This window comes from Radiomyces spectabilis, assembly GCF_025331425.1.
Source record: "Radiomyces spectabilis strain NRRL 2753 chromosome Unknown BYT42scaffold_17, whole genome shotgun sequence".
Taxonomy (NCBI): domain Eukaryota; kingdom Fungi; phylum Mucoromycota; class Mucoromycetes; order Mucorales; family Radiomycetaceae; genus Radiomyces; species Radiomyces spectabilis.
The window spans coordinates 413,372-441,129 of record NW_026251942.1 but is presented as its reverse complement, the minus strand read 5'-3'; the positions used below and the strand labels follow the sequence as shown (position 1 = coordinate 441,129).

Here is a 27,758-nt window from a genome sequence, read left to right as displayed (position 1 = left end):
CTCGGGGTGACTATTTTTTATGAAATAACGTAGCTTTGAAAATGTTCATTTAAAACTACATCTTCGCGGTTTTCCATGGTTGGCCAAAAAATTAAATGTCGTCAGCGCAAGTCATCATTTGACGCGCGTCATATTTTCTAATTGCTTTAAATTTCGGGACTTCGTAACCATGTTCGTGTTTGTTCAATCTTTTATGAAATAAGGATCGGAACGAAACTCTGCCTATCATTCAAGCAAGAAGGAAGGCCGCTTTAAATCGCAACACGGCGTTAATGCAAGCAAACGATGCGAATTTTTTCGACGTTCTCTGGGAATCCTTTCGAGGTTGATGTCTCATGCGACGATACGAGGGCACCTTAAAATACTGAAGTCGTATCAAGCGACATCCCTCATGCTAGTGGTTGCCTTGAAAGTGCCGATTCAAGGGCTTCCAAAGTGGCTCTGGATTATGAATGCCCTGAATATACGGAGCTTCTCGAATACCGACATCGACGGATGGACATGTGGCTCAGCCAGATATGCTGATGGAATTGGTGTTGATCGCCAGGAAAACGAAAGATTGGTTATGGAGGCATCAAGCGGCGAATTTAGAGAAAATATCCATCACACATTAGACAATACGCTAAAACAAATTCACAGCTCCATAATGATGCTCAAAAGCGACATCCGAAGCCACCTCGATGCCAGCTTCGTGACCATGTGTAAATTCGAGTTTACGGCATTCAATCTGTCCGAATTTCCATCATCTGTCCAAAACGCAATTGGATGGTGTGCAAGGTGGATACATCTGCCAAGGATTATGAACGGTCGAAATTCCTACGAAGAACGCGGTCGAAACAAATGGCTCAAGGTCCTGGATCTGATGGCGGTCTTATTAAATCTGTTGAAAGCTCAGGATGAAATATTGAAACGGATGGACTCTTAGCAAAATGGTGAAATAGAGGTTCGAGATGATCTTCGAGTACGATCAGTGTTCAACGCTCAATAAATATCTAGCAATCCAGTCAAAGTAAAGCGTCTGTCATTTTCTTTCACAGATGGAACAATTCTTTCAAGATAACAAGCCGTACACCCGCTGTGCAATGGATGCCACCTGCTACTGGATGCCGCACTCTTACATTGAGCGACATTCGTCAGACAAAAGCCTAAGGCAATACGGCATAACCTGGGCGAGACTCTTGATGGAACTTTGGTATATTAATGTCAATACTCTGGCATACCATGAAACACTTTTAATGAACAAAGCAGCACTTATTGACCCCCTCCGTTCTGTCCCGCCCAAGGTTATGATAGATCTACAAAGATGTGTGGGAATGTTGGGTATTTAAAAAAAAATGAGTTAGTAAGCTCTTTGGTTGATTCAAATTTCGTTGAGATATTTTACCTTTGATGTTTGATGCAGCAGATACCGAGGGCTTCCCGACCGAAATAAAGAAAGGATACAAATATAAAAAAAAAAAGTAAATACAATAGGTGCGTCTGTAAAAACCCCCTAAAAACCCTGGGGAAAAAAAAGGAGGAAAAGACTACAAGAAGACTATTCACTAAAATACAAAATACATACTACAACTACAAAATAAAATGGTCGGGAAGAAATATCGAAGGCGATACCACGGGCAGCAATCCATATGAGAGGAACCTGGGGAGGACGCGTCAGCGTTTCCCGATGAGATGCAAAACTAAAGAAGAAGAAAAAATTCGGACAAAAATATGTGATTTTCCATGGATGAAACAATAGTCACCTCACTGATGCATGAATGATGAGCTACACAGATCGAAGCATATCTGCTCCATGTATCATTCGATTACTGAAGAGAATGAAAGGGCATATACAGTATAACTGACAGATAACCCAAATTAAATGATGCTACAAAACACCAGATCGTCGTATCGTCAATCACCTTTCTTCAAAAAAGAGCTCCACTCACATTTTATGTGAACGGCGACGATGCTCTGTTTAACCACAACTGGCGCAAACGGCAATTGCTGCTGATTGTTTTGCCTATTATCGTGAAAGTGGGCAGCGAGGCATGGTTGAAAGATAAAAAAAAACGTTTAACAGGTCCTGATAACTTGGTGTAGATCATGTAATTTACAAAATCGCTAATTTTTCAAAGATTTTAATTATATAGATAACGTCTTCGTCATAGTAAATAAGAATGTAACTGAGGCAACGAAACAAAACAAAACGAAACTGGTGACCTCCAGCATACTCCTGAAGAACAGATCTGTTTACGTTCAAGTTGGTCCAAACATTTCGATTGTCTCTACAAAGTCTTCCAAATCCCTCGTACTGACGACCTATTTCGACACTTGAAGCATTTTTCCCTCATAACAAATTCTACCCGTCTGTCTTGGAACTCCAATTACCGCTACTACCTTCATCGGTAAAGTATAAATAGTCTGTGTTCGTCATGAATGGAACAGTGGTTGAGTTAAGTCTGAACGGAAGCTTTCTGGTTCCCTATTCTCCTTTTCTGTCAATACATTTAAAGTCCGACTCATCTCCAGATAGGCTCCACATAGGCTCCACATTCCCTTTGAAGTTTTTATCAGCCAAGAAATCTGCTGTTCTTTTCTTGATTCAGTAGGAGTTGTACCAAGACATAAGAATGAGCATGAGTAACGTCCTGAGTGGGCACATCTTTGGCGTCAGGCAGGATCATTGACGCCTATAGTGAGCCATTGTTAGTAGCGCCTTTGTGCTGTTGCTCTGTTCAGCTATTGCCCGACTGTCCAACAGCTGTCCAGCTATTGTTTTAAGTATATACGCGCTTTAATTTTTAAAAGTGTCAACCTGCATTGGTCGCTTGATCCAACTGATGAAAGGAAAACTACCGTAGTCTCTGCCTTGTTACGCCACGATAATGTATAACGTGATAGGCAAGGTAGTTTTCTTAATTTGTACACTCCGACCTTTGGAGGTTTCCATATAAAAAATGCCTGGGAGATAACTCCGCCAGAGGTATGAAAAAGGGTTGAGACAACGAAGAAACACTTGTTTCCATCGAGTTAAACTTGCCATGACTTGTTTGAGGGACCTTTTTTCCAACAATAGACTACTACAAAGTCTAATTGCTTATTTGGTTATACGTGTTCCTGCAGAAAACCAAAAAAGAAAGAGTTGCCAGTGCGATTAGGTTTTTATGGCAGCCAGAAAGTCCGCTACGTTCACATGGATACCTTTCCCGGTACATCCATCATTCAGCGAGTTGTGCTGAGTAATGCAAATGCGGATACACGACAGTAAGACTATTATGCGCAGGCACACATTAGATAACCAATGACGGAGGCTCAACCATGTCGCGGAAATGTTGGGAGAGTACAAACTTTCCACAGTCAGAAAAGTAAGTGTTTCGCGCAGACTGCTGTGTTTCCCAATGCTTCTAAATACGGCGACCAAAAAAAAAAAAAAAAAAAAAAAAGTCCGGAGGAAAACACTCTCACACACATGCATTTTGCGTTCGCCAGCGACCTTTCTAACCATGATCATGCGAGAATAGAAAATGTTTTTGTATTTTCATTCAATTCCACCCATGTGTAAATAATGATAGATTTTTTTTTGTTTTCAGACCAACCTTGGTAAATGTGTTGGGATAAGCAATTGGTTATGTATAAGTGACAGGATATGGTGAGCAATGGAAGAAAACTCCGGGCTAACATGTAAATGATAAGACAAGCTTGTAAAAAAAATACAACGTAAAAAATGTTCCAAAATCTCTGATAAAAGATCAACTTGTCACGTTGAAAATTTGAAAGCAATGATATGCGATAAATGTACTACGAGCCACGGCTCTTGTAAACGGATTATATCAAGCAAACCGGGTACCTCGATTTAAGGCACTCCAACCCGCTCACCATGACAATACAAGAAAAAGACTTCATCTAGTTACTGCCGTTTTTCCAAGGTCTTTGTTTTGCGAGGTGACTCAATGAGAGGGTGCAGAACAAAGGGAAAAATAAAATGGTTTTGATTAGGAAACATGTGGCAAACAAAAAACCATCACGGAGTTGGAACAAGGCCGATACAAGAAAAAAAAATAAGAATTAAAAAAAGACAAGTGGAGTTTGAAAAGCGGTATTCTACAGGTCTAGACCTCTGGTGGTCGAGAAGGGCACTTCTTGTTGGGATGTGGGTGCAGTGGGACAGTTGCGGAATTTTGACTTTCGGAATCCTTAACATTGCTTCCGGATTGGGCACGTCTCATTACCCAGATCTAAATGGTCGCGCAGATTTAGCATGGGCGCTGTTGGGAGTCCTCGTATATAATGGCAATCCATTGATCGTATTTTCTGCTTTTTTTTTTCCTTCTTCTGTCTTATCGTTGTTCGATTACTTTATTTTCCAGTTTATCATGTCATCTATCTATACTTCGCGATTTACCGAACGATTCGATATTGATTCCTCGCAATTGTTACCACCACTGCCGCTTTCACCTACAAAATCCTGTGTATCATCGCCTGGGAACTCCCCAGTCTCGTCCCCTCGCCATTACGACTTTAACTCCATTCGCAGTGATTCCTATGATTCATTCTCAAAACCTCCCTCGCTTATTCAAGGGTCAGGAAACCATTCTGTAACTTCCTTGGAAGCTTCCGCGGTGGCTCGCGAAGATTCGATGTCTTCCTCTTCTTCTGATCAAGAGTCGTCATCCCAACGATTGGCAGGAAAACTCAAGCGGTTCCTGCATACAATCTCTAACAAGAAGCAACACAAGTCCTACTATCATTAATCTGTTCCGGAATCTTTACATTATTCTCCTGCATTATTCCCTACTATTATATTATCTATTCAAAAATCTTGTACTATAGCATTTATATTTTACTTGCCCCTCCTTTTTTTGTATATACCCTTTCGCCATTTCAGGATTAAAAAATCAGAAACCCAATTTTTTGATCACCTCCCAAAACCTCTCTCTCGCTGAAATCTGAGTTTCTTAATTTGGATAGACTTCGTTTCATCGGGGTTGCCCATTTTCAGTCTAGGCGCCGCTAACGTTTTTCGTCCAAAAAATTCTTTATTTGTTAACTCGCTCAGACGGATTCACATACAAAGCGACCAAAAAAAAGTTCATGTTGCCGATCATCGGCTAGTTTGATGGCGATCTATTTATAAACCTTAAAAAAATGAGTCACCATGGCACTTAAGTTTTCTGTATAGTGAAATCAAATGCGCAGTGTAAAAGGTCAATGAGATGTCAACTTTGCAAGCTGGGTATGTATTTCATGAGAAAAAAAAGCTGTTGTTGCTCTTTGTTCGTCGATTGGATAGTTTCTTGAGAGAACGCAAATTGGATTGTTTCGAAAAATGGCGACTCTCTGATTGGTGGCTAAATGCGTCATTGATGTTTGCAAAAACTGAAGGTGGCCCACTTTTTTTCACTTTTCTCAGCTACATGAAACTGACTTTTTCCTTTTTTTTTTTTTTTTTTTTTTTATTTGGTTGGTTAGTTTGATCCGGTTCCCTCGCGTGTTCTTTCCGGCGTAACTCCGTTTCACGTTTTTTTTTTATTGACTGGTATTTTATTTTCTGTCAGTCAGTGTCCTTTTCACTGACGTTTTTGCGAGCCGTCTCTTTTTCTGATTACATTGAATGCAATTATTCGCTGATCTTCCTCCAATGACGGCTTGTTCTAATTACGGTTTCCAAGGGACTCACTTAAAAATTCATCGACTATGAGAAAAACAAGCAGATCTCTTAATACAATAACAAATCGTGTTCATTTTTTAAAGATCTTCGGCAACCCCGACTTTTTGGGTCGGGAGGACGGGGACCCATTGACAGCAGATTGGGGGCTATCTCGCGCGCGTTGATTCGCCGTTCTTTTAAAATGAGGCGTTTTTTATTGTGGAAGAGAGACCAGGATATACCGCGGAGATAATGTAATTCTAGTTGAATGCCTCCAGGCCTTGTAAAATCATATTTTGATTGATTGATCGGTCATGTCTCTCTTGAACCATGTTCAACATATCTGGCCTTTGCATTGTGCACCTATCCTATGCTTACACCAGTCGTCGAATAATATCGATACTGGGAAACCACTTTTTTATTTCACTGCAGACCTTTTTTTGAAAAATTTAACACTTGTCAACGAATTTCTGGAAAATCAGATAAAAAAGTAACCGGAGATGGACTTCGGATCGGCGCGGAGATAGACAATTCGACCACTCACATTGTCAAACTTTCTTGCTTCTTTTCTGCATCACTTTGACACGTTCCTATGTAGCCGCATACACTTGATAATGGCAACTATCAGACACTCGTACTTATGTTATACTTGACGATCAAGCAGCGAAGTACAGTACTTTATATGTACAGCAGGCTTGCTAGTGTCAGTTAAAAGATGAGTCTAGTTCTGGCAGTGGGAAGGCATCAATAATTGGCCCAACACAGGAGGCTACGATTATACCTTATCTTTCTTCAAAGCATGTAGCCGTGAAACTTATCAAACTTGCATGTTGGTACTTGCATCGCTCATAAATACCCGATCAATCCTACTATGCCTTACCAGTCCATTCTAAGAATGCAGGCTCCTTGCGAGTAATTTGCTCAAGCTTTGCAATATGCACTTGTTTTACCCTCCAGATTTCTTAGGCTGTTGTTCCATGGGCAAATTGCCTGAGCAACTTCCCTGCCACTCGTTCACACAGAACTCGATATACATGGCTTATAGGAAAGAGATCAATGCTTCTTCCGAAATTTGCCTGTTTACCGCCAGGTCGATGGAGACACGTTACTGCTCAGGTGCTACGCACTGCTCATCGCCCAGCCGATCCCTATATACCAAAAGCATGATCGAAGCTTCTTCAGCTGTATTGGTGTTGGCTTTAGGATTGGAACTTCATCCTTTACAAAAGAAAGAATGGAATAGATATTGGTTATCAGAGCGATAGATCAGGGAATTCTTGCTGGCCGGAAAATGATTCCTTGTACTGGGGAGGATCTGGAGTGAGTTTCGTTCGGTTGAATCATCTTTTGTTTAAATTTTGAGATCTCTAATTCGCTATTTGGGGCTTTAAGTGAGTAATTATTTTTCAGTGGCTGAACTGAATTCAACAGGAAAAAGGGAAGAGCAGCCGAAAGCCGCAATGTGATCAAATGACAATAGGAATGCCATCTTTGCAGGATTTCAGTTCATTCAGCTGATATGGGAACACGCTGCTCCAGCCAATGAAGCTTCTTGTCTGACGACCAGCCAGCTCTGCGATAGGTACAGCATGTGGCGTGAGAGCTGTGCAAGTCGCCTAAAATTATATAACACAGAGACGCAACACCTTGCGCGTCGCCATTTCGCGATCAGCCTTATTTTCGTCCAGGGTGGTTTTATTACCCTTTTTTTTTCTATACTTGCATTTCAACGAATTTGAGGCGTTAAAAACTTCTTGAAAGAGAAAGACTGATAATGAAGTTTGCGCATGAACTGCGGATTTCATTTCTTAAGGTGTAAAAAAATCGCTATATACATAGTGAGAGTGATGCTGATAGGCAAACCAGCATTTACAAGAGGCTATGAGTCTTGAGTTTGCATCTGGCAATCACTGTTTTTTTTCAGTTTCTCGCTGATTCACAGCTGCCGATCATGGCGGCCAAAGCAGCTCCGACACCATTGCCATCGGGGGTAACCTATAGACCATGAAATTTCGTTACACAAATGACGATGGAAATGCGTCAAAAAAGTAACTATCCACTTACGCCAATGTTGATGTTTTCAAACTTCTTGTCATATAATTCACGCAAAGCTTCGTTGACACGATTCGGGAAACTGGGATAGTGTTCATAGATGGTGCCTTCCACACTCACCGTAAGACCGGTTTCCAAAGCCCCGCTTTTCTTGATAATGGCACTCATGCCGGCCGCCACCAAACGAGCGGCTCGTTGAGAGACCAATTGACACACTCTTTTTACAATGTGACGATCGTGACGACTCGTCTTTGGGATGTTCATGATCGATTCCATGATATGTTCAACATTGGTCAGGTCTTCCGACTCGTCTTGTTCCATGGCATTCATATAAGAAACAGGCAATGATTGCGGCTGATTCAGTTCCGACGAACACCGTCCAGCAAACAGAATACGACGATCCACCAAATCCACCAAGATTTGTCGCACAATTTCACCCAGGTAAAGACCAGACACCATCTTTTCAAAGTGATGCACACCAGCATTGGTTGATTCGCGATCCACACGATTATCATAAAATGTACGAGGCAAGCAGTGCTCATGATGACGGCCAAAGGTTCCCCATTCAGTATTGATGATCACTTCTTGTCCATCTTCAAAATTGCACTTTTTCACAGCGCTTGCCTTTTCCCAATAGGCTAAATTGATAGCATCCATTAGCATCGCAGCAATAAAACAATCGTCCCTCGTCCCTCGTTCCTCGACCGATGAAATAGCTCAACCTACCTGCATTGGTACCCGTGCTCACCGTGCAAGATAACAGTGTATCCAAGCTACGATAACTGTGAGCCAACAAACTGGCAGCTACATGACAAGAACGTTATTTAGACATTTTTTTCCAAGTAATTGACCTGCGTACGTACCGGTGCCGTTGAGTACGGCTTTGATCGTAATAGGAATGTAGCGTTTCTGCAATTCTGTTTGTAAGAGGGCCACGATATCTTTGTCATTGGCGTCGGTGATATCAAAGTCCTTGGTCCATTTCAGGACAACTGCATTCTGAAGGGACGTTTGATGAAGAGGGAAGGAAATCGCCAATCCAATGGGGATGCCGCCCGCGTTCTCCTTCATATCAATAAAGTCCAGAAACTTGCCAATGGTACCAGCAATAAATTCAATCAATGGGTGGATGGAACCTTTCTTCAAGCGATCGGCCACAAGGTATTTTTGCTGACGGGTTGATGTACGGCCTTGACCCAGTAGCTCAACAAGATACAAATGGACATACGAGCCTAATGTTCCCGAAAAAATAAAATAAAGCGTCAGTGGACTGAATGTTCAAACTACACCAAGTCATGAAAACCACCACTTACCGCTCAGTTCAAGTCCAACATATTGACCTTTCTCTTGGCCAGTGGGATGACGGGTAATCCACGAAGGGAGCATAGCAATAGCCGAATCTTCATCCTTTTTCCTTAACCCATCATCGAGCTCTTCCACAAGGTGGTCGGCAAACTTTCGAAGTTGGTCACTATCCAGATTAAATAGACATTCCAGTTGTTGCAAAGCCTCCTTCTGGGCATCAGTACAGATGGATTCCATGTTTTGATTATATAAAAGAAAAAAAAAGTGGAGCAAGGGAATAAGTGGTTGGAAAATCAGAAAGAACAATGATGAAAACTGACGTGACTAAAAACAGTTTAAAAGCGACAAATTAATGCATGGGATTTTGAGGCGAGCTTTGCGTCAGGGACTTGGGTTATTTTAAGCGGCGATATAAATGTTGCGCACTTTCGGGTGATTATAATACGGAAAAAGGGCAAAGATATCCGGTATCAAAAAGCGCGTTTACGGCTCTGACATTTCCAATAAACTAGCCATCATCATATTCAATTCCACGTGAGCTTGCAAAAAAATGGAGAGCACAAAAACTTACGTATCAATGGTTTCGGTAATGCGGCCTTCATTGGCTTGAAGAATCATGTAGCAGACACCAGGTTCAATGTTGGGAAACATGGCCACAGTGGTTTTCAACATGCGGTCGAAATGCTCTTGTTTTGCCTTCTCCTTCTCACTTGCTTGAGTGGGTGTATTTGGTGTCGTTGATGGTTCGCTCGGTGGGGTAGTGACGGGAAGGTCAGTGGTACCTGTTTTTTGTTTCTCATAGTGTTGGGTCCGATGGTCTTGGAAACGTTTTTCCATCTCGCTCTCTGGCGGAGGTTCATTCCGCCCGAAAAAGAGTCGACCGAGTCGGTGTCTTTTACCACGATCCGGTTCCTCTGCAGTTTCCTTGTCTGCCTCGTTCGCTTCTTGTTTCATCTCTTCTATCGCCTCTTGGACATTCCTATTGATGGGCGTGAGTTTTATGCATCATGCCAACCTGCCCGCAATATAATCTTTACCTATCATATTCTTCTTTTGTGATTGTCAGCGATGTATCATCCAAAGTTTCAATGAACGATATCGCGCCCATCTACTCAATCATGTGAGCTCCAACGTTGACGGTAATAGAACAGAACCAACGGATAGAGAAAGAAGGGCTTACAAGGTTGGTTAGATAATAGCCAGCTTCCGACTGAAGATGCTCCGGGTTTCGAAATCGGAATATGTATCTAGAAAAAGGGAGGGATCAGCTTTTTTTTTATACGTTGGCTATATTCCGGTTGTAAGGAAAAATTTACTCCATGTTGGAAACCAGTTGAGGGGGATTGGCTCGTATAATGACATGGACCAACAAGGGAAAGAATAGATCCGCACCAGCATCCACATCAATGCATCGAATCAAACCTGTTATTGACATGACCAATACCGGATTTAGCACCACCGCATAGAGAAAAAAAGATGTTTGCACAATCCCTCCGAGTTACCGTAAATGACTTTGCATGAATTCAGGAAACAGATGAGTTTATCTCGAGGCGATTTGTACCTGTTGATTTTCAATAGTTCTGACGATAAAGAAAATAAAAAACATGAGGGTGCTTATGTTTTGTACGGGAAGACATCGTTGATTCACGTTCATACCAGAGACGGCAAAATTAATAAATGACTTGTTATGAGACGTTTTGGGAATGTCAAGATGCTTTTCTTTGATCCATCGAAGCGTGCCTATCTTGTGTTGTAACGCTGCATCCCGCTCTTTATCATCTGTGGTTGAAGGCGAAAAGATCCTAAACGGACAGACACGTGCTAAGTATTTGTCGATTTTCAAAATCTCATCATCATCACCTTACTTTGGATAGAGACGGTTCATGACTAGTTTTTCCATGCCTTCTTTCGCATTTTCAAACTCCTGTTCCGACATTTCTTTGAACACTTCACACGTTTTCATTTTATCTTGCACAAACTGACATCGCCATTGATTAGCTGGGGCCCTTCAAGTCAAGAAACTCGGGAAAAGCAAGTCGGCTCACCTCCAAATAATCTTGAACAAGCTTGATTTGTTCATCCACCGTCCACGCTCGGCGATCAAATGCTTGCACAAATCTGCATAAAATAAATTAGTACGATTCCATTCTCTGTGTTTCTGACGTTTGTTGTTTTGGCTATTGGCTGGCCTACTCTTTGGTATATCGTTTAATCGGAGCGGCACTGGGTTGCTTCATTTGTTCCAAAAATTGGTGAAAATCGAATCGGGCCATGTCTGGTGTAAAGTGTTGGGATTTGGTTTGATTGATGGATTTTTGCATTTCGGCAATCGACAGTTTCCTTGAGGAACTGTTTCCTGAAACGACGGACGCTCGATCGGATTCCGCTACAGATGGATTTAATGGGACACAGCTTTCTCACTGCTGTTTCCGTCAATACCTGCTGCAGCAGATGTATCGTCTCCGGCATGACTAAACTGGTCAAAGATGTGTTGGAATTCAGACGGGGCGGTTTGGCTTTCGGCCGCGACTCGTTCAGCTTCAGACTGTGTAATACTGCAACAAATAAGCAATAGAATCGAGTAGTCTTATACGCGGTCAATATACCTTGACGAGGCCGTGGATTCGTCGAAAAAGTGGTCGAGATCGTCCTGACTTTGTCGGGATTCAGCCGATGTCCGAGGATCCGACGGAGATGCGGTGTCACTCAATGAGAGCGACCGTATATCATCCGCAAGGTCTGTAGAATCATCGTTGGAATGAGTTGTATGTGACATGAAGAAGCGTGAAAATGAGAAAAAGGGAAAAAAAAAGGTCAAATGCTACTAATTTGACCGTGCACGAATAAGCCCAGTTTTCAATCACAGCAAGCAGTTATATAAACTCGCCATTTTATACTACCACGGATGGGCATAGGTGGTTCTTTACTTTCGATATCCGTTATTTTATAGCAGTTGGGTTTATTACAGAGCCTGCAAGCAGACAAAGGGAAATGACTTGCGTCGGGTACACGCTTAGAAAAGGCTCAGACCGATCGGATGCGTAACAAAGTGTGTGATGTGAACTGCACCTGTGAAAAAAAAGGAAATGCACAAGAGAGGATTTGCACTGTCCATGTTATCATTGTCTTTTCTTAAGGTGGGAGGTACATTGGAAAGCAAAATGGTGCCTATACAGCCATTGTGGCCAATTTCCTAGGCAGATATATCCTCCATCAGCGCGTCTTATCCTAATATTATGAGCGTTTCACATCAGGCAAGTTGCCATGATGCTATAATAGGCCTTTACAAGACGTTCATATAGGATTGGACATTGGTAAAGTCGTTTTGGTTATTGAAGAGCGAGCCTGCTGCTACCAAGCTTATGTCAAGGCCCCTTAAGTGTCCTACGGTTTCTGATGACTAAGCGCTTCCTTTCTGCTGCCCGTCCGACCATGACCCTGTATAATGTGTCTTTTGAACCAAAAAAATATTGATGAATATAACTCTCCCCCCCATCCTCCCATCCCGACAAAAAAAAATTCGGATGGTACATATGGCGAAAGCCGCGTTGCTTGGCAATTTGCGTTTTTTCTGCTGTTGGCCATTTTTTTTATGTATTGGCGCCAAATGCCCTATTACACACTTTACAGACTGTACAAAAAATATGGTAATTTACTGCTTCTTGAGTTCTTCAACCTTGGCAATGTACTGAGTTTCAGCTTCAGCCTGGTTCATACCTGTAGCAATATCATCGTGAATACCGTTGGACGTATAATATTATACCAATGCCACAATGCCAAACTTACCCTTGAGGTTATCCCAGGCAGTCCACTTGTAACGACCCTTGATGTCAAAAGTGGGCTTGTCTAGTGTTCCGAGTAGCTCTCAGTATTCAGGTGCCAATTAGATGAGTGCATTTGGTCATGACACTTACTGGTGTTGCAGTCACCAATGGTGGCCTGCTTGTACAAACCGTACAACTGCAAAAGATCGTCATCGGAGGGCTTCTTGGGAAGTTGCTGGGCTTCAGCAGCAGCTTTTTCAAAGGCCTAATAGGAACACGTTAGCCTTGGCCGTGTCACTGGCAACAATGTCGTTGCATGTCATACTTACAGGAGAAGGCATGTTGGATGTTTCAGTTAGATGAAAAGAAAGAAGTTTAAAAAAAAGTGCTCCCCAAAAAATGGCTTGTTTTTTTTCTATTTTTCTCAATTTCCGTTTTTTTGTTGGTCACACAGAACGGACGACCTCCCTTGTCACTTGCCGGATTCTTTGGCGGGATTTTCGCATGAACCTCATTTTCCAAACAACGACAAATGAACAATCAACCTTTTATAATATGAATGAATGTTCACTTCATCGGCAATAAAGGAAATCAGGATGACTTGGTCGCAGACTCTGCTGGCATGGGTGAATTTAATGGGCTTGATTCTTTTTAAAATAGTGGGTTTGTAGGAAGCAAGTGAGATTGTGCTAAAGTGATCGCGTTACCAATTATCTCGTGATTTTCCCTTGAAAAAATTTGATCAGCCATCGTGATCAATGGTTCTGCACAAGAAATACATCATACCATTGATATATAACATCATCAACTCAGATTGGCACAGTTAAATGGTCCATCGACATGTTTTATAACGCTTGCTTCCAATGTGGAGCATAGCTGGTCAAACTGCATCTTTCTATGCAACTTTGCCTTGTCCAACATTGGGCCATTCAATAATGTCATGACGGTGTGGATCCGCTCTCTCCAAACCATGCTTGTTTGCTTTTTCGCCGAGTCATTTCACTCTGTGACTTGGCAGCTGTGTCTCTCACTCTCTCTTTGCGTGATATTCACTAAAAACAAACATACATACAGTATAAAATACAGCAGAGTGCCGTGTTGGTCACAGTGACGATCGCTAAAGTCGGACAACTGCAGACTTTTTGATTTCTGACAAGTGCACGCATTCCGCTTCTCAACATTCGTAGAATAAAAATAAGTCCCAGAATTCTCGGGCCATGCCATCGCGTTTCCTTGGTTTTCTGTAAACCATTTTTCCATGGATTCTGTGCTTGTTCCGCAGTAAGCAAGCAAACAGAATTCCCAAGTAAAATGTTGCGCTTTTATAAATAGACGGTCCTTCTGTAGGACAAAAAAAAAGGTCCGTTTTCACATGCAGTCATACTAAATTTACCGTATTCGTAAAGTGCCCAGAGTATAAAGCGTAATCGGGAAAAAACCCCACATCCACGATTTTGACACTATGGACCCAGAATTTAAACCTTTTACAGTTCCCAGTTTTACGCCTGAACAGCAGCAGGCCTTGCATAGCAAACTTGACGCGGCTATATTTCCAAACGAGTTGGAACAAGATGTCGGCTGGTCTTACGGCGCGCCTACGTGGGCTGTACAAAATATGATCAAAGAATGGCTCAATTATGATTTTGAAGAAGCAAGAAAAGAAATGAATCAATGGCATCACTATCGTACCCAGATTGACGGTTTAAAAATTCATTTTGTACATGAACCATCCCCGCAACCCGACGCGATCCCTATTCTGTTACTTCATGGCTGGCCGTCCTCTTTTTATGAATTTCACAAAATCATTGCCCCTTTAAGGGATGGTGATGATGGTAACCAGGTATGATGCATCTCTGTTGTTAGGATACAGAGACAACATGGGATGAAACTCGTAAATCCTCATTCTCTCGGCTGCAGGCATTCCACGTTGTCGTTCCCAGTCTCCCAGGCTTTGGATTCTCAGAAGCACCGAAAAAGCCAGGCTACGGTGTAGCTAAAATGGCCTACATTGTAAATCAGCTCATGATCAAACTCGGATATACACGCTATGGTAAACAACCTTGCTTCTTTTTACAATGTCAAAAAAAAAGGCTTCATTCTCACTTTGATAACTTTATGAAAACCTTATCATTGCCAGTGTTACACGGCGGGGATTGGGGAGCGATCATTGGCAAATGGATTGCCACACGGTATTCCGATCACTGTCGCGCTTTCCATACCAATCTTCCGTTTTCTCTACCTCCACTACCGACGCCACGCAACTTGATATTCTACCCCTTCAAAATTGCAAAGTTCTTTGGTAGCTTAGTGCTGGGATTTGATCGTGTCTACGGACAAGGAAAAACCAAACTGGGTGGAGCGACTTTTGCCAATGCAGAATGGAATTACGACTGCGGCTATCGCGCTATTCAAGGCACACGTCCCTATACCCTCGCTTTCGGACTGACTGACAGCCCCATCGGTTTGTTAGGTAAAAGCACTACCATTAAAGAGACTTTTAATCACCGGATCATAACGATTTTTTTCTTTATTGCAGCATGGCTGCTGGAGAAATACCACGAGTGGACCTATCACTTACCTGAAAAACAAGATACAGAAGCCTTGCCGGAAACCATTACACCCCACGAATTCTTGACACAAGGTAGGCAAATAAAATCACGGTACTTTGACTTGATTTTGGAAGAGACATGATTAATGATGTGCTAGTGACCTTGTACTGGATGACCAACACCATCTCGTCGTCGATTCGTATCTACTACGAGTGTCTTCATCAAAAGGAAATCTTCAAGGTCGTGTTTCCACGGGTCAAAGTCCCAGTCGCCGTGTGCGCCTTTGCCCATGATATTTCCAGGGTAAGAGGATGCTTAATCTCATTCATTTGTATGCACGCGACCGCGCGGCTAAGATATTCGGTTATTATAGCTTCCACGGGATTGGCTAGAAACATCCACCAATTTGCATCAGTACTCTGAAATGATTTCGGTAAGCAGGACTCACACACAGACACAGATATGTGTCTAACCACGGTAAAATAGGGAGGCCACTTTCCTGCTTTGGAGGAAAACACCCTGCTGCAACATGATCTGCAAAGGTTTGGCCAACTGCTCAAGAGCAAACAGCTGCTGCCTTGATTGACAAGTTTAGCTCATAATGTTTGTTCTCTGAGAATAAATATTGCTGCCGCAGATGCTGTGATCGGCATACATTGCAAAAGCATGTTGAGTCAGTCGGCATTTGCTTTTTATGTGGTTGTAGCCGTTATTGAATGAACTACATAATACAGCGGTCCCATTTTTCCCATTCAGCTTTCATACCATGCGGGCCTTGTTTTTCGTGCTTTGTTGCTGCTTCCCCGTTTCCATTGTCCACAGCTTTGTCCATGACCTGTCATGAATTTCAGACCATTTGGGCAGCAAGGCGCCTACCGTGCACCCTCAAAGCCCTGTTGTCTCGATGACTCCAGCCTAGGCTACCGGATGGTCCAGACGCAGCTTGTCATTCGCCACGGTACGCCTTTTTGGAGCGACGATGCAGTCAAAACAACCAATGAATTGACTGGACGCTTAAGAACCAAAGCTGCGCATCCAGATTTAACCTGGCTCAAGACGTATAACAGTTCACAACTGCTGGGTCGGGGAATATGCTGACCACCGGTGGTCAAGAAGAACTGTATCAGAACGGAGTGAGATTAGCAGAGCACCAAACGCGTCTGGTAGATGATATGATATCCGGCGATACGATGTATTACTCGAGCTATTCTTCCTTGTACGAACGAACATCGCCATCTGGAAATGTTTTTAACCTTGGTTTACTGGAAGGACGAGGGACACGGGGGCGACAAGGGTGAGGACAGCTTCTTTGCTTACATACCCTGCCAAAGAAGACAACTTGATGAACCATAATCACTGCGATCGATGGATAACATAAATGTTTTTTAAATCTCGTCATTCCCATGAGGTCCGGGTGTGGGAGAAGGAACAAATCCAGCCTATTGCCAATCGGCTTACGGATCTTTTAAACAAGAATACTGCCATGAAGGACGTAGCCTCCATCTATCAAGCATGTGCGACCGACATTACAGTGCAGCAGAACGTGAACGGTTTCTGTACACTTTTGAACCCAGACGATATTCTTGCTTTTGAATACCCATGACGACTTGATACATTACTATTTCATGTCTTACGGCTATGCCCCGCTCAATGAAAAGCTTCCATGCCCATTGATGCGACAGTTGGTTGCGGATATGCGCCGAGCCGTCAAGCGAGAACCGGGATACCCTCGAATCACGACCAAATTTGGCCATTCACACACAGTCGTTGGTCTGGAAACTTTTCTAGGCCTCTTCAAAGATCCTGAAAAACTTGCAGCTCACACGCCCATTCAGCGCATTCAAGAGCGCAAGTTTCGCATGGCCCAGATCGGTAATTTTGCCAGCAGTGTAGAGTTTAACTGCTCGAGAAGGATGGTACATTTTTTGTTCGCATCCTAGTATCCGAGCAGCCAGTTATTCTCCCTGAATCTCACTCGGTTTTGTGCCCTTTTGAAATGTTCTATCAGGTGGTCGAGCCCAAACTGCACTGCGATTATGCCGCTCTATGCTACGTTCCTACCTCCGAAGCTGTGCACGAAGATGATCCACAGAACTTTCCCTTTGGAACCTTTTGAACTGTAGTTTTTATAAAAACCTCGTTTATGATCAGCAGCTAGCGTTGTTGACTAAAACCAGGGCAATCAATAAAGACATCATGTCATGTGCCTAAATGGGAAGGTTGGACAATTTCCTGCGGCGGAGTTTAGTTTTCTTTAGCTCTCTGTCTGCTGACCGACTTGCTGTTTACTTCTTTTATTGCTTTTGAATGACCACTCATGGCCCCTTTGACACGATAACTTCGACCTTGGCCGAATCCATTAGGGTTGTGGAACAATGCGAACCTCATCATGACAGTACCACACTGTATATAAGCATTTTTCTATGCATCGGCCTCGTCATTTCTTATTTACCCCAGGTAAAAAGCTCCAAAAAGTGGGTAATTTTGTGGACAACGAAATGGTCTGACACAAATGAATGAAATGTGCACAGCATTACCGCATTATTGCCAACAAAACAAGCGAAGGCTTTAGTGCGTGGTTCCTGCTTTTAGGTGTTGTCTCCTCCACCTCGAGCTTGTTCAACATCGTACTGCTTCAGTGGAATGCCATTGTCTGCTGTCGTTCGTTGGTAAGTGAGAAGCGCTTCGGATATTTGTTTTTTTTTGTCTCCTCAGCTGAATATCAGTCTATTGTGCATTATTGTTCAGAGTACAGGGGCTTGTTTGGAAGGATTGATGGGTGTATTTCAGATTGCGCTCCAGTGGGCCATGTTCAGTCTTGTGTAAGTGACCATGGAAACAGAGGCACGTGAATTCTCACTGAAAGCGACGGAGGGTTATCACAGCTTTCTTCTCTTCCTATTGTATTTCCCGGAAAACCGTAAACGGCGTCCGCATGAGCCACTGTCGTTGCATCTGGATCTGCCGGCCCAGATGCACGCCCCAATTTCCGTGGAATGGAAAGTCTCCTTGGTCGTAGCGGCTTTGTGCTTGGGTCACTTGGCCATCTCATTTTTTATTACGGTGCTATTGCTGGTTTTTGTGGGTGGCCCCGATCACTGGCAAACCAATTACTGGGCGGCCTTTTTGGGCATCTTTAGCATGGTATTGGCTGCGCTGCAGTATTTCCCGCAGATATGGAAAACATGGAAACGAAAGGTAAGCAAAAGCTAAAACAAACGATCTTCCTCTCCATGATCGTACCCAATAATGATGCGTCAATATCAATAGGCAGTCGGTGCATTAAGTATCCCTATGATGATGCTGCAAACGCCAGGTAATATTTGCTTTTTTTCACTCGGGGAATCGTCTTAATATCTTGGAAACGCTGACCACTCTTTTGCAGGCACAGCGTTGTTTGTGTATTCAATCATGGTGCGACCGGGTACCAATTGGACGGCTTGGATCACGTACATGGTAACAGGGATATTGCAAGGAACATTGTTGGTGTTATGCATTGTATGGCACTTCAGAAATAAGCGACTCGGCATCCGCGATCTAGCTACACCCGATGTGGCTGAATCGAATGATGAACCGGACGAAAGAACACGATTGTTATCTGATAGTACGAGAGGATAGTCCCCGCTGCTTTTGATGAAATAAACCCAATTTTGAAAGTGATGCATGCGCTGACTTTGAACTCCATGATCCATCTGGCCTTTTTTTTTTCATCGCCGACGGTCGACCGACCGGTCATTCAACCCGACAAAAAGAGGTCATTGCAGAGTCATTGACTTGTGTTTTGGAATTCGTTGTTCACTACTCGAGCGTTATGGCCAGTTTGGTGGAAGTGATATTTTTGGGAACCGGGACATCGGGTGGCGTGCCCAATGTAAGTTGCCTGACTGATCCTGCCCAGTCGTGTGGTGTGTGTCTTTCCGCCGTCACCGATCAAGGACGAAAGAACATGCGCAAGAATACGTCGCTCATCGTACGCTTCCGAGCTCCGGGTGAGTCGTCTAGTGCACGCATTCGGTATGGGTTTATAATGTGGTTGTGATGACAATGACCAAGTTTTAATATGGAAACGCTTTAATTCAGGAATATTCTCATTGACTGCGGCAAGACGTTTTATGGTGAGGATTAACAGTGTGGACATGCGGTTGATTGGTTTCAGGCTGATAAAAATCAATAGAGAGCGCGATCCAGTTGTTTCCTCGTTATGGCATACGCGAATTGGATGCTGTTATTCTGACGCACGGTCACGCCGACGCATGTTACGGTTTGGATGATCTTCGGCAGTGGACGTTGAACGGGGCCATCCAAAACCGGATCGACATTTACTTGGCTCCTGAAACCATGGACACCGTCGAAACGACTTTTCCCTTTCTCGTCGACGCGAAAAATGCAACAGGTAATGCATGGTCCCTCACAAGAGACATGGATGTCCCGCTGATGCCTCTTTTTCATAGGCGGGGGCGATGTGGCCACTTTTAAATATCATATCTTTAAAGAGGATGCACCGTTTAGTATCAACGGTCTAGAGTTTATGCCATTGCCAGGTGAATATCAAAAGAGAATGAGAGGTAGAGAGAGTTCTTGTTTGTTTTTCATTGACAAGCATCAATGTTCTAGTTCATCATGGCATCTATTTCACGACTTCTAAGCCCTACTTTTGCTACGGATTTAACTTTGGCGGCGTCAGTTACATCTCCGATACGAACTTTATCCCCAACGACACCAAAGCACGCATGAAAGGAAAAACCGATATCCTCATCATCGATTGTCTCCGTGGTAAGAACCACTCATAGGTTTGGACCGCCACCGATATCTTGTGCTAATCTTCTTCATCCAATTTAGTTGGAGCCACGCATCCATCGCATTTCGGACTGGAGGATTCACTGAAAACGGCAAGAGAGTTCAAACCGGCCAAAACATACCTAGTGGGTTTCGCTCATCGAACCGACCATTATCAATTGGAAGAGGGATTGAAATCATTAGAAAAGGACGAGCAACTACGCATCATGCCTGCTTTTGATGGCTTGCGTGTGGGTCTTCAGGATGAAAAAATGATAACGGAATCATCATGGATAGATCCCGAACGCACTGTTATCTTGAAATAGACGTCCATACCATTTTTCTTTTAGAACTATCATTTTTCTTTTTTATTCGTAAATTTTTGTACATGTCTTTCCTTGGGATTGTTGCAACTGTTTTCATTGGTTTATTTGTAGAATGAAGAATTTCACCTTGTTTTTATAGACTCCATCTTTCTCGTGTTTATCTGTAGATAGCCGCGCACAATTGACAGAGACTGATCCCTGAAAAGTGATGAGAGTGTTGACGCTGAAGGAAAATAAGATTTCCCCCCGGGGGGGGGTTGTACGAGTCCATTTTGGCCTGCTTGTTGAGCAGTGATTGACAAGGGACTCGAATAGCGCAAATAGAGATAGGAAAGGATACAAAGAAACAGATGAACATCGTCAGAGCGTGGTAAAAAGGGAAGAATATCGATAACTTGGCTCCAAGGATGAGGTAGGGAATAGCGGGGCATGGTTCCATTTCATTGCCTCTTTTTTTTGTTGTTGTCCTAGCGATCCACTCTATACTGAGCTTTGAAGCATCCTTTTTCAAATACACCACTCTTCAGTCGCAATTCAGTGTTTGGTTCCATCGGGATAGGGGACCCATCGGTATCGCGGTAAATATACGGCAGTCGAAGCACATACAGACCATTGGATGGCAAGGTCAATGTGTCATGAATCCCTAAATCCAATTGAACCACCCTGTCTGTGTCCGGTACCTGGATCTAGAAATAGAAACCTCGTTTCAGCTCCGGCTACCCATTATTTTATCCAAAAAAACCGAAAAGTACCTTGATAGATGGATGCATTGTGATGGCTACGGGAGCATCAGGCGTGACAATGTACAAGCGCTGTAGCTGGGCCGTGACATCGGGAGCCGACTTTTGTTGCGGATTGACAAAGTTGCAGGGGCACAACACATACAGCGGAAGATCCTGATGAATAAAATCATTGCCATGTTCCTAAAATATCAATCCGAATCGTGAGTCTGCACCATCATTTTTATGCGTAATCTCTATGGATCTGGCGACATACCTTGGGATGTCCTTTGTGTCCAATCTTACAGATGCGCCCATCGCCACAGCTCAAGAAACGGTGACCAAGAGGGCATTCGTACTCGGCACCGAGGAAGGCTCGGACAAGATGTTCCAAACGATGTTCGCGGTCCTTGTTACGGCGTCCATCACGGCGTCGACGTGTATCTCTCTTTGGTTCGTCGCTGGACCGCGATGACACCACGTCGAGGTTCACACTCGTTGAAGCCGTCGGCATGTCTTGTCCACTGGTAGCGGCTTTGAGCGATGGAAATGCAGACAGCGATGCCAGATGGGGAGAGATGGGTTTGGCCGCGGGCGCGGATGGGACTATACAATGAATTATTTGATTAGGTATACGCTCATCTATCATGTCGCGCCGATGATGGAGGATGGTGATAAAATGGGATGTTTACCTTCGACTGTCGCACCAAGGGAAGGCCATTCATGCGAATTGGCCAGTTTCGAAGTGGTTTCCTTGGGTTTCGGTCCGGTCGCAGGAGCCGCTTTGGCATGCTGAGCCACGAGCCCAGTAAGATTCCACGGCAACAAGTAGTTTGTGTTGTGAGTGAAGCCTTCATATTTATCCAATCCAAAGCTGTTACGGTAGATGGAAGCCGGGCCCAAGTAAAGTAACACGGTATCATCCAAAGGAATGTCGACCGTATTCTTTGCGAGCGTCTGATTCGCGCCAAACGTGGACCGTTGAATATCAATCGCCACACGTCCGGGGATCATGCAACATCCAAACTTTTGATAAAACTCCAAGTTGGCTTCCTGAATTACCAAAATACATGAGACAAATTGGAACATTTTGCAAATCTATCGTCCAGCTTTACTAACCGACAGCTGGAAAGGATCTTCGCGTAATTTTTGAGTTTTTCCGCAATTACACGCGTGAAAGAAGCTGCAGCCACTACTATGCGCGCTCTTATCCATCAAGGAACGACTCTCGGCCTTGGCATCCTCCGTTGTTTCTCGCTCTATTTCCAAGCCTCGATCTCCATGTCCCAACTAGACGCGCTCGCTGTGTAAGATACATATAGATTGTACGATGGGGATTTCAGCAATTACCTTTAGTCGGCATACTTTGCCGGTGAAACTGACGACTTCGCAACCTTGGCGACCTTGTTTCCACGTTGCATCACATTCTTCCATCAAACGTGCCGCAAAGTCCTCGGCACAAGGACCCCGCGCAAGCGATCGGTATAATCGAACCACGCTATTTCGCTAATTGAGTGAAATATTCAGTGACACTGCTGCACAGTGAGACGAGCTCCATTCAGTCTTCTCACCTTCCAGAGATGGTATTGTTGGGTATAATAAGACGGAAGATCGTGCAAGTACGCTTCGACAGCTTTGGCCATAATCTCAAGCGAATGGCTACAAAGATTGCCCCATATTTTCGAGCGGATTGGATTGGATGAGCCCTCTCTTTTCGTTAAGAATGATTTCTTTTACAATGGCTCACTTACCTTTTTGAAAACGCTCTCTCGATTTCCACGGTATCACGAATCTTTTTGCGCATTGTCACTTCAATCTGCTGAATCATGCCTTTGGTTCCTGGAACCTGGCTCGTGATGAATTTCCGGAAAGTTTCCATGTGGCCCATAGGCTGAAGGATAAGGTGGCGCAAGGTGACCGCTGCAGAGATAAATTGAAGACCGTTGGGAAGAATAGTAGCCAAAGGTCGAATGTCGCTTTTACGAGAGTTTGACAGAGAACTCTTGGAACGCGAAGCTTTCATCCAATGGGCGACAAAATTGCGCAACAAGACAGTATCGTACCCTTCCGAAGATGTGCCCTTTGGCGGCTCCTGCTTGCTATCTTTTGCATCGCCTGATCCATTCAACCAATCTTCAAGGGAAACAGGCTCGTCAAAGGTGAAAAGATGGTTTGCACCTGCACTGCCGTTGTCCAAAGGCACAGCAGCTCTGGGAACCACATGCAAAAAGGACTGAGTACTGGATGGAAGTGTGAATAGTGAACTGCAAAAAATACACAAACAATATAAGTCACATACACCCTCACAATAACATAAAGTAATCAATTACCGAATCTCATTGGCAGCCGATGGCGCATCATTGGAAAGGGGGATCAGATGCACGGCGCGGAACAGATATTTGATCCTTCCTTGCAAGCTTTCCTGCAACCGTTTGACGGCCACCGGGACCGTGAGTTTACTTTGCCCTTCCGTTATCACGGGAACCTAAATGCCACAAGACAGAATACAAACCATTAGTCATTGTTTTCACAGTGAAAATGGTGGTAAAAACGACGTACATCGGCAATAACAGCTGCCATCAAAGGCACTCCTTTGGCCGGTCCCCACCAACCTGGCAAAGTTTGATTGATGCGATCGCGCCCTCGACGGCCTTCTGTTTCCCTCTTTTCAAACAAAGAATACGGCACACCAATATCCCAGTGGCGCCAGCACGCTGCTTGAAATTGCGCCAGATGGGTGTAAAGAGCTTGCTTCGTCTGACTGAGCGTCACAAGATTAGACAAGAACTCAGAGGAAAACAGACTCGACGGAAGGATGGGCTAGCCATGGAAAAAGCATAAGGAAGCACAGAATCATAAAAGCAAGAATGTGTGTTAGTAACGAGTGGAAGCAACGGCCGCACTGGAAAAAAAAAATTCATGCAAATCATCGGTTCATTTTTACATACAATCACAAGATGGGAGATCAAACATAAAAACAGCAAGCCGCGTAGATACGAACATTCAGAGCTCAATACATGGGATGAAAAGGAAGGCTAGAACACGATTCTTGTTATGTATAGCCGCGTTATAGTTACGTTGATAAAAAAAAAATATAAGAAAAAGGACGACCTACTTGTGCCGTTTTCTCGTCAGAGGAACGATTCTTGGCAGCTTCGGCTAATGCAGAGGTCGATTGAGCTGCGTCGAGAAAAAGATAAATGGTTCGGTTCTCTTTGTCTACGTAAAGCTGGATATTGTCTACGAGCTTTCATATGGAACGGTTCCTTTGTTGTTAATGACAAGCTTTCCGAAAGTGTGTATATGAGTGCAGGCGTAAGGTTACCTCTACGACGTGTTCAGTCTTGGGCTACACCCAAATAGAACGAGTCAGCACGGTCACTGCTCATCCACCAAAACGCCAATTGTCCTTACCTCGCTTGCATTCACAAAAACGGGCTTCCCTACAATGTTATTAGCGAGGGTGACGGAGATGGTGGTGGGGGATCGGGTATTGTCCAAGGCACAAGCGGGTGGATTCCCCGTAATGCCCGCAATGGACACAATCGTAAATCCGACGCCCTTTACACTAGAGAGACCTGTTTCTTGCAACAAGTCATTGATCTCCTCCATCGCCAGGAACAACTGCTCATCAAAAGCCTTGGGCCAATCCTTTTTTTTTTTTTTTTTTTTTTTTTTTGGCTCATCAACCGAAGCAATTGTCGGCAATAGAAACACGTCACGTGTTGGTCCATTGAGCCATTTTGTGCCTTCGATGATGCTTGCATGTTGATGAGGTCTGTAGTTTTTGTCATGCTTTATTGTATTTTCTGATATTTTATTGTTGCCACATCTATAGTGGACGGGCCAGAGGAGAAAAACACATTGTCAGGGCAAATGCGTATAGTATTGGGTTTCGAATATAAAGGGTCTATTGTATCAGCTTTTTAAGGTCGACCAAACGTTGACGAAGCGTGTATCGTTCATTTTCACTTTCGGCGTACTTGATTTTCATATCAATAATCATATTTTCCATATACGCCAGTTGATCCTCCAGGGCCGAATTTCGTTCTACGAGCGCCGCATTTTTAGTCCATAAAATCTCCATTTCTTCCTTCATGCGTATCTGCATCTCCGTCGGTAAGGTGTCAAGCGCCTTTTTGAAATCATTAGACTGTTGCCGCAACGCATCATTCTCGTCTTGCACTCGAGCAGTTTCCATCTTTGACGAAATGAGTTCATCGGTCACTTCATCATGCTGTCGTCGAAGCTGACCAAGTTGGCATTCCAGTTGACGCACAGCTTCTGACAAGGCCTTGTTCTGTTTTCTTAGTACATCCACGGCTTGCATTTCCGTGTTGGCTCGAGATGCTTCGGTGGTATACTCTTTGGCCAGTTTCTCTAGCCGTTTTGGAGCAAGAATGATTTGAAAGGCATCATGCACAAACAGATTGGGATCGGTCTAGTCTGGTCAGTATATTTTCAACGGTGGTTCATACGTGATTGGACAGAGAGCGGGCCTACCTTGTACACCTTTAAAAGATCGTGTCTCAGAAATTGGATCAATTCATCGAATTCCAGGCTCAGAATGGTGGCCTGATTTCTTTCAATGAGCGCAATCGCAAACCGGTGCAAGGTATCGATCCCTTCAGCAAAAATGACATCGTAAATTCGAAACACAAATGGTAAAGGAAATTTGTAGGCGAACAAGGTAGTGAACCATTGCATCGCGTACATGCTGCTACGTATGCCGTAAATCTCAAAGTGGCGTTTGATGTGTGGTAACCGGTCTTCTAGGAGTCCTTCGTATTGATACAATCGCTGCGACAGCAAATCATTCTTGGGTGCGAACTGACGCCTCAAATTGTATCGATTCATCATCTGTACCAAGACGCAAAATGCTTCCTCCTCTGGCATCTGGGCGTCATACGAATACAGTGCGAGTTAGACACCCCATCCCTCTCCTTATACGATAATTCAACCTACATTGAGTAGCAGCGGACCGACGATGTGGGTAAGACCCTGACTGTAACCGACTTGCGGATCGTAGAGGGAGTAGGCTTTAATGACGTTAAATAATGCATCTTGACCATCCTGGCTCTGGAAATACTCGTGATCGGCAAATGTTCTCGGTAGATCCCGCAAAATGGCCTTTTCATAGACCGATTCCTGTTTCAGTAATTGTATGTACTGATCTTCCAATTTAGGATATTTGGATTCGGCAAACAGCTGCCAAATCATGCCTCGCAGGGAAGGTGGAATGCCTCGTTGGATTTGACGTGAAAGCGCTTTCGGCTGCGTTTTCGCCACCGTATTGAAATCTGAAATCACTTTGGACCAAAATTCTGTTCAACACAGATCCCCACGTTGTATATACTTCTTAGCCCTCTATCACTTTAATCGCATGATGCCAAGTGGATGGCACTTACCCCAATCGATCTCATCCTCCCCGCCTGTCCGTACCGCTTCGTTGTACGCCCTTTCAAAGGAAGTCCGTATCTCGTCGACTTGGTTTTCCGTGGTCATCACAGGTTCGGGTTGACACAGTCGAGCTAACAATAAATCGTAGTTGGACGCTGTGGATGTAAACGATTGGGCCGAAGACATGGTCGATCGATGACTCTCATGCCGACGTCGGGTAAACTCTGCATCAGTGTCGGAGTCGGAATCAGTCACGGCATGGCACGAAGTTTGCAACTCATGGATTTGATCATGAATATCATCGACAAGGACGTTTGGAGGAAGCTCATTTGTCGTATCATCATCGTTATCGATTTGCCAACATGTCGTCACGGACTTGCCGGTGGGTGCCTCCCCTGAAGGATGAAGCACTGACTCCTTTGCCTCCGATTTCTCTTCCTTATCGTATGTATCTGAGGGGCAATTTTTTTGCGTAATGGTACAGGCTCTACTTCGGCGCTTGATTGGCTTTCCCGGTGCAGTGGTTGTCTGAGATGAATTTGGTTCGATCACTTTGAAGTTGTGAGGGTCTTCTTCCGTTGCCGCCGTATCAGCAGTTAGCCCACTTGCCGTTGACTGTGCATCATCGAAATCGTCCGTGCAGGACGACGAACTGTGTGATCGAGAAGCGACCGAAGAGTGATACGTAGCGGTGTCGTTGTTCAAATACTCGTTTGAACCGTAAGCACGATGGTCTGGAAGCAAATCTGTGGCTGGCATGCTGGCATGAAAATAATAAAGGTGTTGTAAAAAGATAAAAAGAGTAATGAAAGAGAAAGAAATGGCTAAATAAAACTTTAAAAACGTGTGCAGGAAAAAAGTCAGGATTGAAAAACCTACAGCAACGAACGCTCCGATGGTGTGCACAAACCATACTGAGGGACGTTACACGGCTCTAACTTCATTATTGCTTTCAGATGAACCCGCTGTGTGTGTGTGTGTATGATGTGTGTGTGTCATTCATCTTCCTACTTATTCGACATTATTGGCTTGGCTTTTGATTTTTCTCCACTGTTTTCTGCGAATCCGATACGGTCAATGAAAAAAATGACTGCCAAAAATAAGAAACTCATCCTGTATGGATGAAAAGGCGCATAAAGCATGCAAAGGAGTAAAAAGCTGCACGAGCAGCCATAATTGGTTTAACGGCTTGACAAGTGAATCGCACCAAGGGCCACCAACCACAAACCTGAGATACT

At 43.9% G+C, this 27,758-nt stretch overlaps 12 protein-coding genes across 12 annotated transcripts; 6 read left to right on the top strand and 6 right to left on the bottom strand.

Moving 5' to 3' along the window:
• Positions 1 to 523: 523 nt before the first annotated feature.
• On the top strand, positions 524 to 706 carry BYT42DRAFT_482548 (uncharacterized protein; the record flags this gene model as incomplete). Its single annotated transcript, XM_051563702.1, has 1 exon — positions 524 to 706. A coding segment is annotated over one exon (183 nt), but the record flags the coding sequence as incomplete, so codon positions are not given.
• Positions 707 to 3,425: 2,719 nt separating this feature from the next.
• Positions 3,426 to 4,009, bottom strand: BYT42DRAFT_588725 (uncharacterized protein). Its single transcript, XM_051570292.1, has one exon. The coding sequence runs from the start codon at positions 3,661 to 3,663 to the stop codon at positions 3,490 to 3,492; it is 174 nt and encodes a 57-aa protein (XP_051418668.1). The 5' UTR covers positions 3,664 to 4,009; the 3' UTR covers positions 3,426 to 3,489.
• An 87-nt stretch (positions 4,010 to 4,096) lies between these two features.
• On the top strand, positions 4,097 to 5,166 carry BYT42DRAFT_152121 (uncharacterized protein). The gene has a single exon (XM_051562294.1). It carries the CDS (start codon positions 4,131 to 4,133, stop codon positions 4,731 to 4,733), a length of 603 nt encoding a protein of 200 aa, XP_051418667.1. The 5' UTR covers positions 4,097 to 4,130; the 3' UTR covers positions 4,734 to 5,166.
• A 2,027-nt stretch (positions 5,167 to 7,193) lies between these two features.
• On the bottom strand, positions 7,194 to 9,295 carry BYT42DRAFT_588721 (hexokinase-domain-containing protein). The gene is made up of 5 exons (XM_051570291.1): positions 8,995 to 9,295; positions 8,545 to 8,913; positions 8,408 to 8,485; positions 7,694 to 8,319; positions 7,194 to 7,624 (listed from the first exon to the last, which is right to left on the bottom strand). Exons 1-5 carry the CDS (start codon positions 9,221 to 9,223, stop codon positions 7,550 to 7,552), a joined length of 1,377 nt encoding a protein of 458 aa, XP_051418666.1. The 5' UTR covers positions 9,224 to 9,295; the 3' UTR covers positions 7,194 to 7,549.
• Positions 9,296 to 11,826, bottom strand: BYT42DRAFT_588718 (uncharacterized protein). The gene is made up of 12 exons (XM_051570290.1): positions 11,593 to 11,826; positions 11,426 to 11,541; positions 11,180 to 11,372; positions 11,032 to 11,104; positions 10,852 to 10,964; positions 10,643 to 10,788; positions 10,489 to 10,566; positions 10,303 to 10,408; positions 10,167 to 10,233; positions 10,024 to 10,094; positions 9,558 to 9,965; positions 9,296 to 9,494 (listed from the first exon to the last, which is right to left on the bottom strand). Exons 1-12 carry the CDS (start codon positions 11,760 to 11,762, stop codon positions 9,470 to 9,472), a joined length of 1,566 nt encoding a protein of 521 aa, XP_051418665.1. The 5' UTR covers positions 11,763 to 11,826; the 3' UTR covers positions 9,296 to 9,469.
• A 685-nt stretch (positions 11,827 to 12,511) lies between these two features.
• On the bottom strand, positions 12,512 to 13,125 carry BYT42DRAFT_588709 (acyl-CoA-binding protein). Its single transcript, XM_051570289.1, has 4 exons — positions 13,080 to 13,125; positions 12,901 to 13,015; positions 12,773 to 12,832; positions 12,512 to 12,703 (listed from the first exon to the last, which is right to left on the bottom strand). Exons 1-4 carry the CDS (start codon positions 13,089 to 13,091, stop codon positions 12,639 to 12,641), a joined length of 252 nt encoding a protein of 83 aa, XP_051418664.1. The 5' UTR covers positions 13,092 to 13,125; the 3' UTR covers positions 12,512 to 12,638.
• A 1,087-nt stretch (positions 13,126 to 14,212) lies between these two features.
• BYT42DRAFT_550022 (Alpha/Beta hydrolase protein) lies at positions 14,213 to 15,881 on the top strand (the record flags this gene model as incomplete). Its single annotated transcript, XM_051566109.1, has 7 exons — positions 14,213 to 14,590; positions 14,614 to 14,800; positions 14,888 to 15,220; positions 15,287 to 15,391; positions 15,457 to 15,602; positions 15,673 to 15,732; positions 15,786 to 15,881. The coding sequence occupies 7 exons, from the start codon at positions 14,213 to 14,215 to the stop codon at positions 15,879 to 15,881; spliced, it is 1,305 nt and encodes a 434-aa protein (XP_051418663.1).
• Positions 15,882 to 16,924: 1,043 nt separating this feature from the next.
• Positions 16,925 to 17,415, top strand: BYT42DRAFT_550021 (uncharacterized protein; the record flags this gene model as incomplete). The annotated part of the gene is made up of 2 exons (XM_051566108.1): positions 16,925 to 17,171; positions 17,240 to 17,415. The coding sequence occupies 2 exons, from the start codon at positions 16,925 to 16,927 to the stop codon at positions 17,413 to 17,415; spliced, it is 423 nt and encodes a 140-aa protein (XP_051418662.1).
• Positions 17,416 to 18,131: 716 nt separating this feature from the next.
• Positions 18,132 to 18,917, top strand: BYT42DRAFT_505519 (uncharacterized protein; the record flags this gene model as incomplete). The annotated part of the gene is made up of 3 exons (XM_051565034.1): positions 18,132 to 18,497; positions 18,570 to 18,615; positions 18,685 to 18,917. 3 exons carry the CDS (start codon positions 18,132 to 18,134, stop codon positions 18,915 to 18,917), a joined length of 645 nt encoding a protein of 214 aa, XP_051418661.1.
• A 193-nt stretch (positions 18,918 to 19,110) lies between these two features.
• Positions 19,111 to 20,401, top strand: BYT42DRAFT_505352 (metallo-beta-lactamase family protein; the record flags this gene model as incomplete). Its single annotated transcript, XM_051565020.1, has 6 exons — positions 19,111 to 19,313; positions 19,380 to 19,414; positions 19,474 to 19,692; positions 19,751 to 19,840; positions 19,914 to 20,072; positions 20,139 to 20,401. The coding sequence occupies 6 exons, from the start codon at positions 19,111 to 19,113 to the stop codon at positions 20,399 to 20,401; spliced, it is 969 nt and encodes a 322-aa protein (XP_051418660.1).
• Positions 20,402 to 20,490: 89 nt separating this feature from the next.
• Positions 20,491 to 24,765, bottom strand: BYT42DRAFT_588691 (uncharacterized protein). The gene is made up of 14 exons (XM_051570288.1): positions 24,535 to 24,765; positions 24,446 to 24,469; positions 24,236 to 24,367; positions 24,069 to 24,155; positions 23,680 to 23,940; positions 23,451 to 23,605; positions 22,872 to 23,384; positions 22,692 to 22,779; positions 22,471 to 22,626; positions 22,240 to 22,410; positions 21,813 to 22,173; positions 21,398 to 21,726; positions 21,154 to 21,324; positions 20,491 to 21,087 (listed from the first exon to the last, which is right to left on the bottom strand). Exons 1-14 carry the CDS (start codon positions 24,730 to 24,732, stop codon positions 20,869 to 20,871), a joined length of 2,865 nt encoding a protein of 954 aa, XP_051418659.1. The 5' UTR covers positions 24,733 to 24,765; the 3' UTR covers positions 20,491 to 20,868.
• A 131-nt stretch (positions 24,766 to 24,896) lies between these two features.
• Positions 24,897 to 27,420, bottom strand: BYT42DRAFT_588688 (rab-GTPase-TBC domain-containing protein). Its single transcript, XM_051570287.1, has 5 exons — positions 27,400 to 27,420; positions 26,529 to 27,344; positions 26,086 to 26,444; positions 25,624 to 26,016; positions 24,897 to 25,561 (listed from the first exon to the last, which is right to left on the bottom strand). The coding sequence occupies exons 2-5, from the start codon at positions 27,277 to 27,279 to the stop codon at positions 25,031 to 25,033; spliced, it is 2,034 nt and encodes a 677-aa protein (XP_051418658.1). The 5' UTR covers positions 27,280 to 27,344; positions 27,400 to 27,420; the 3' UTR covers positions 24,897 to 25,030.
• Positions 27,421 to 27,758: the final 338 nt, after the last annotated feature.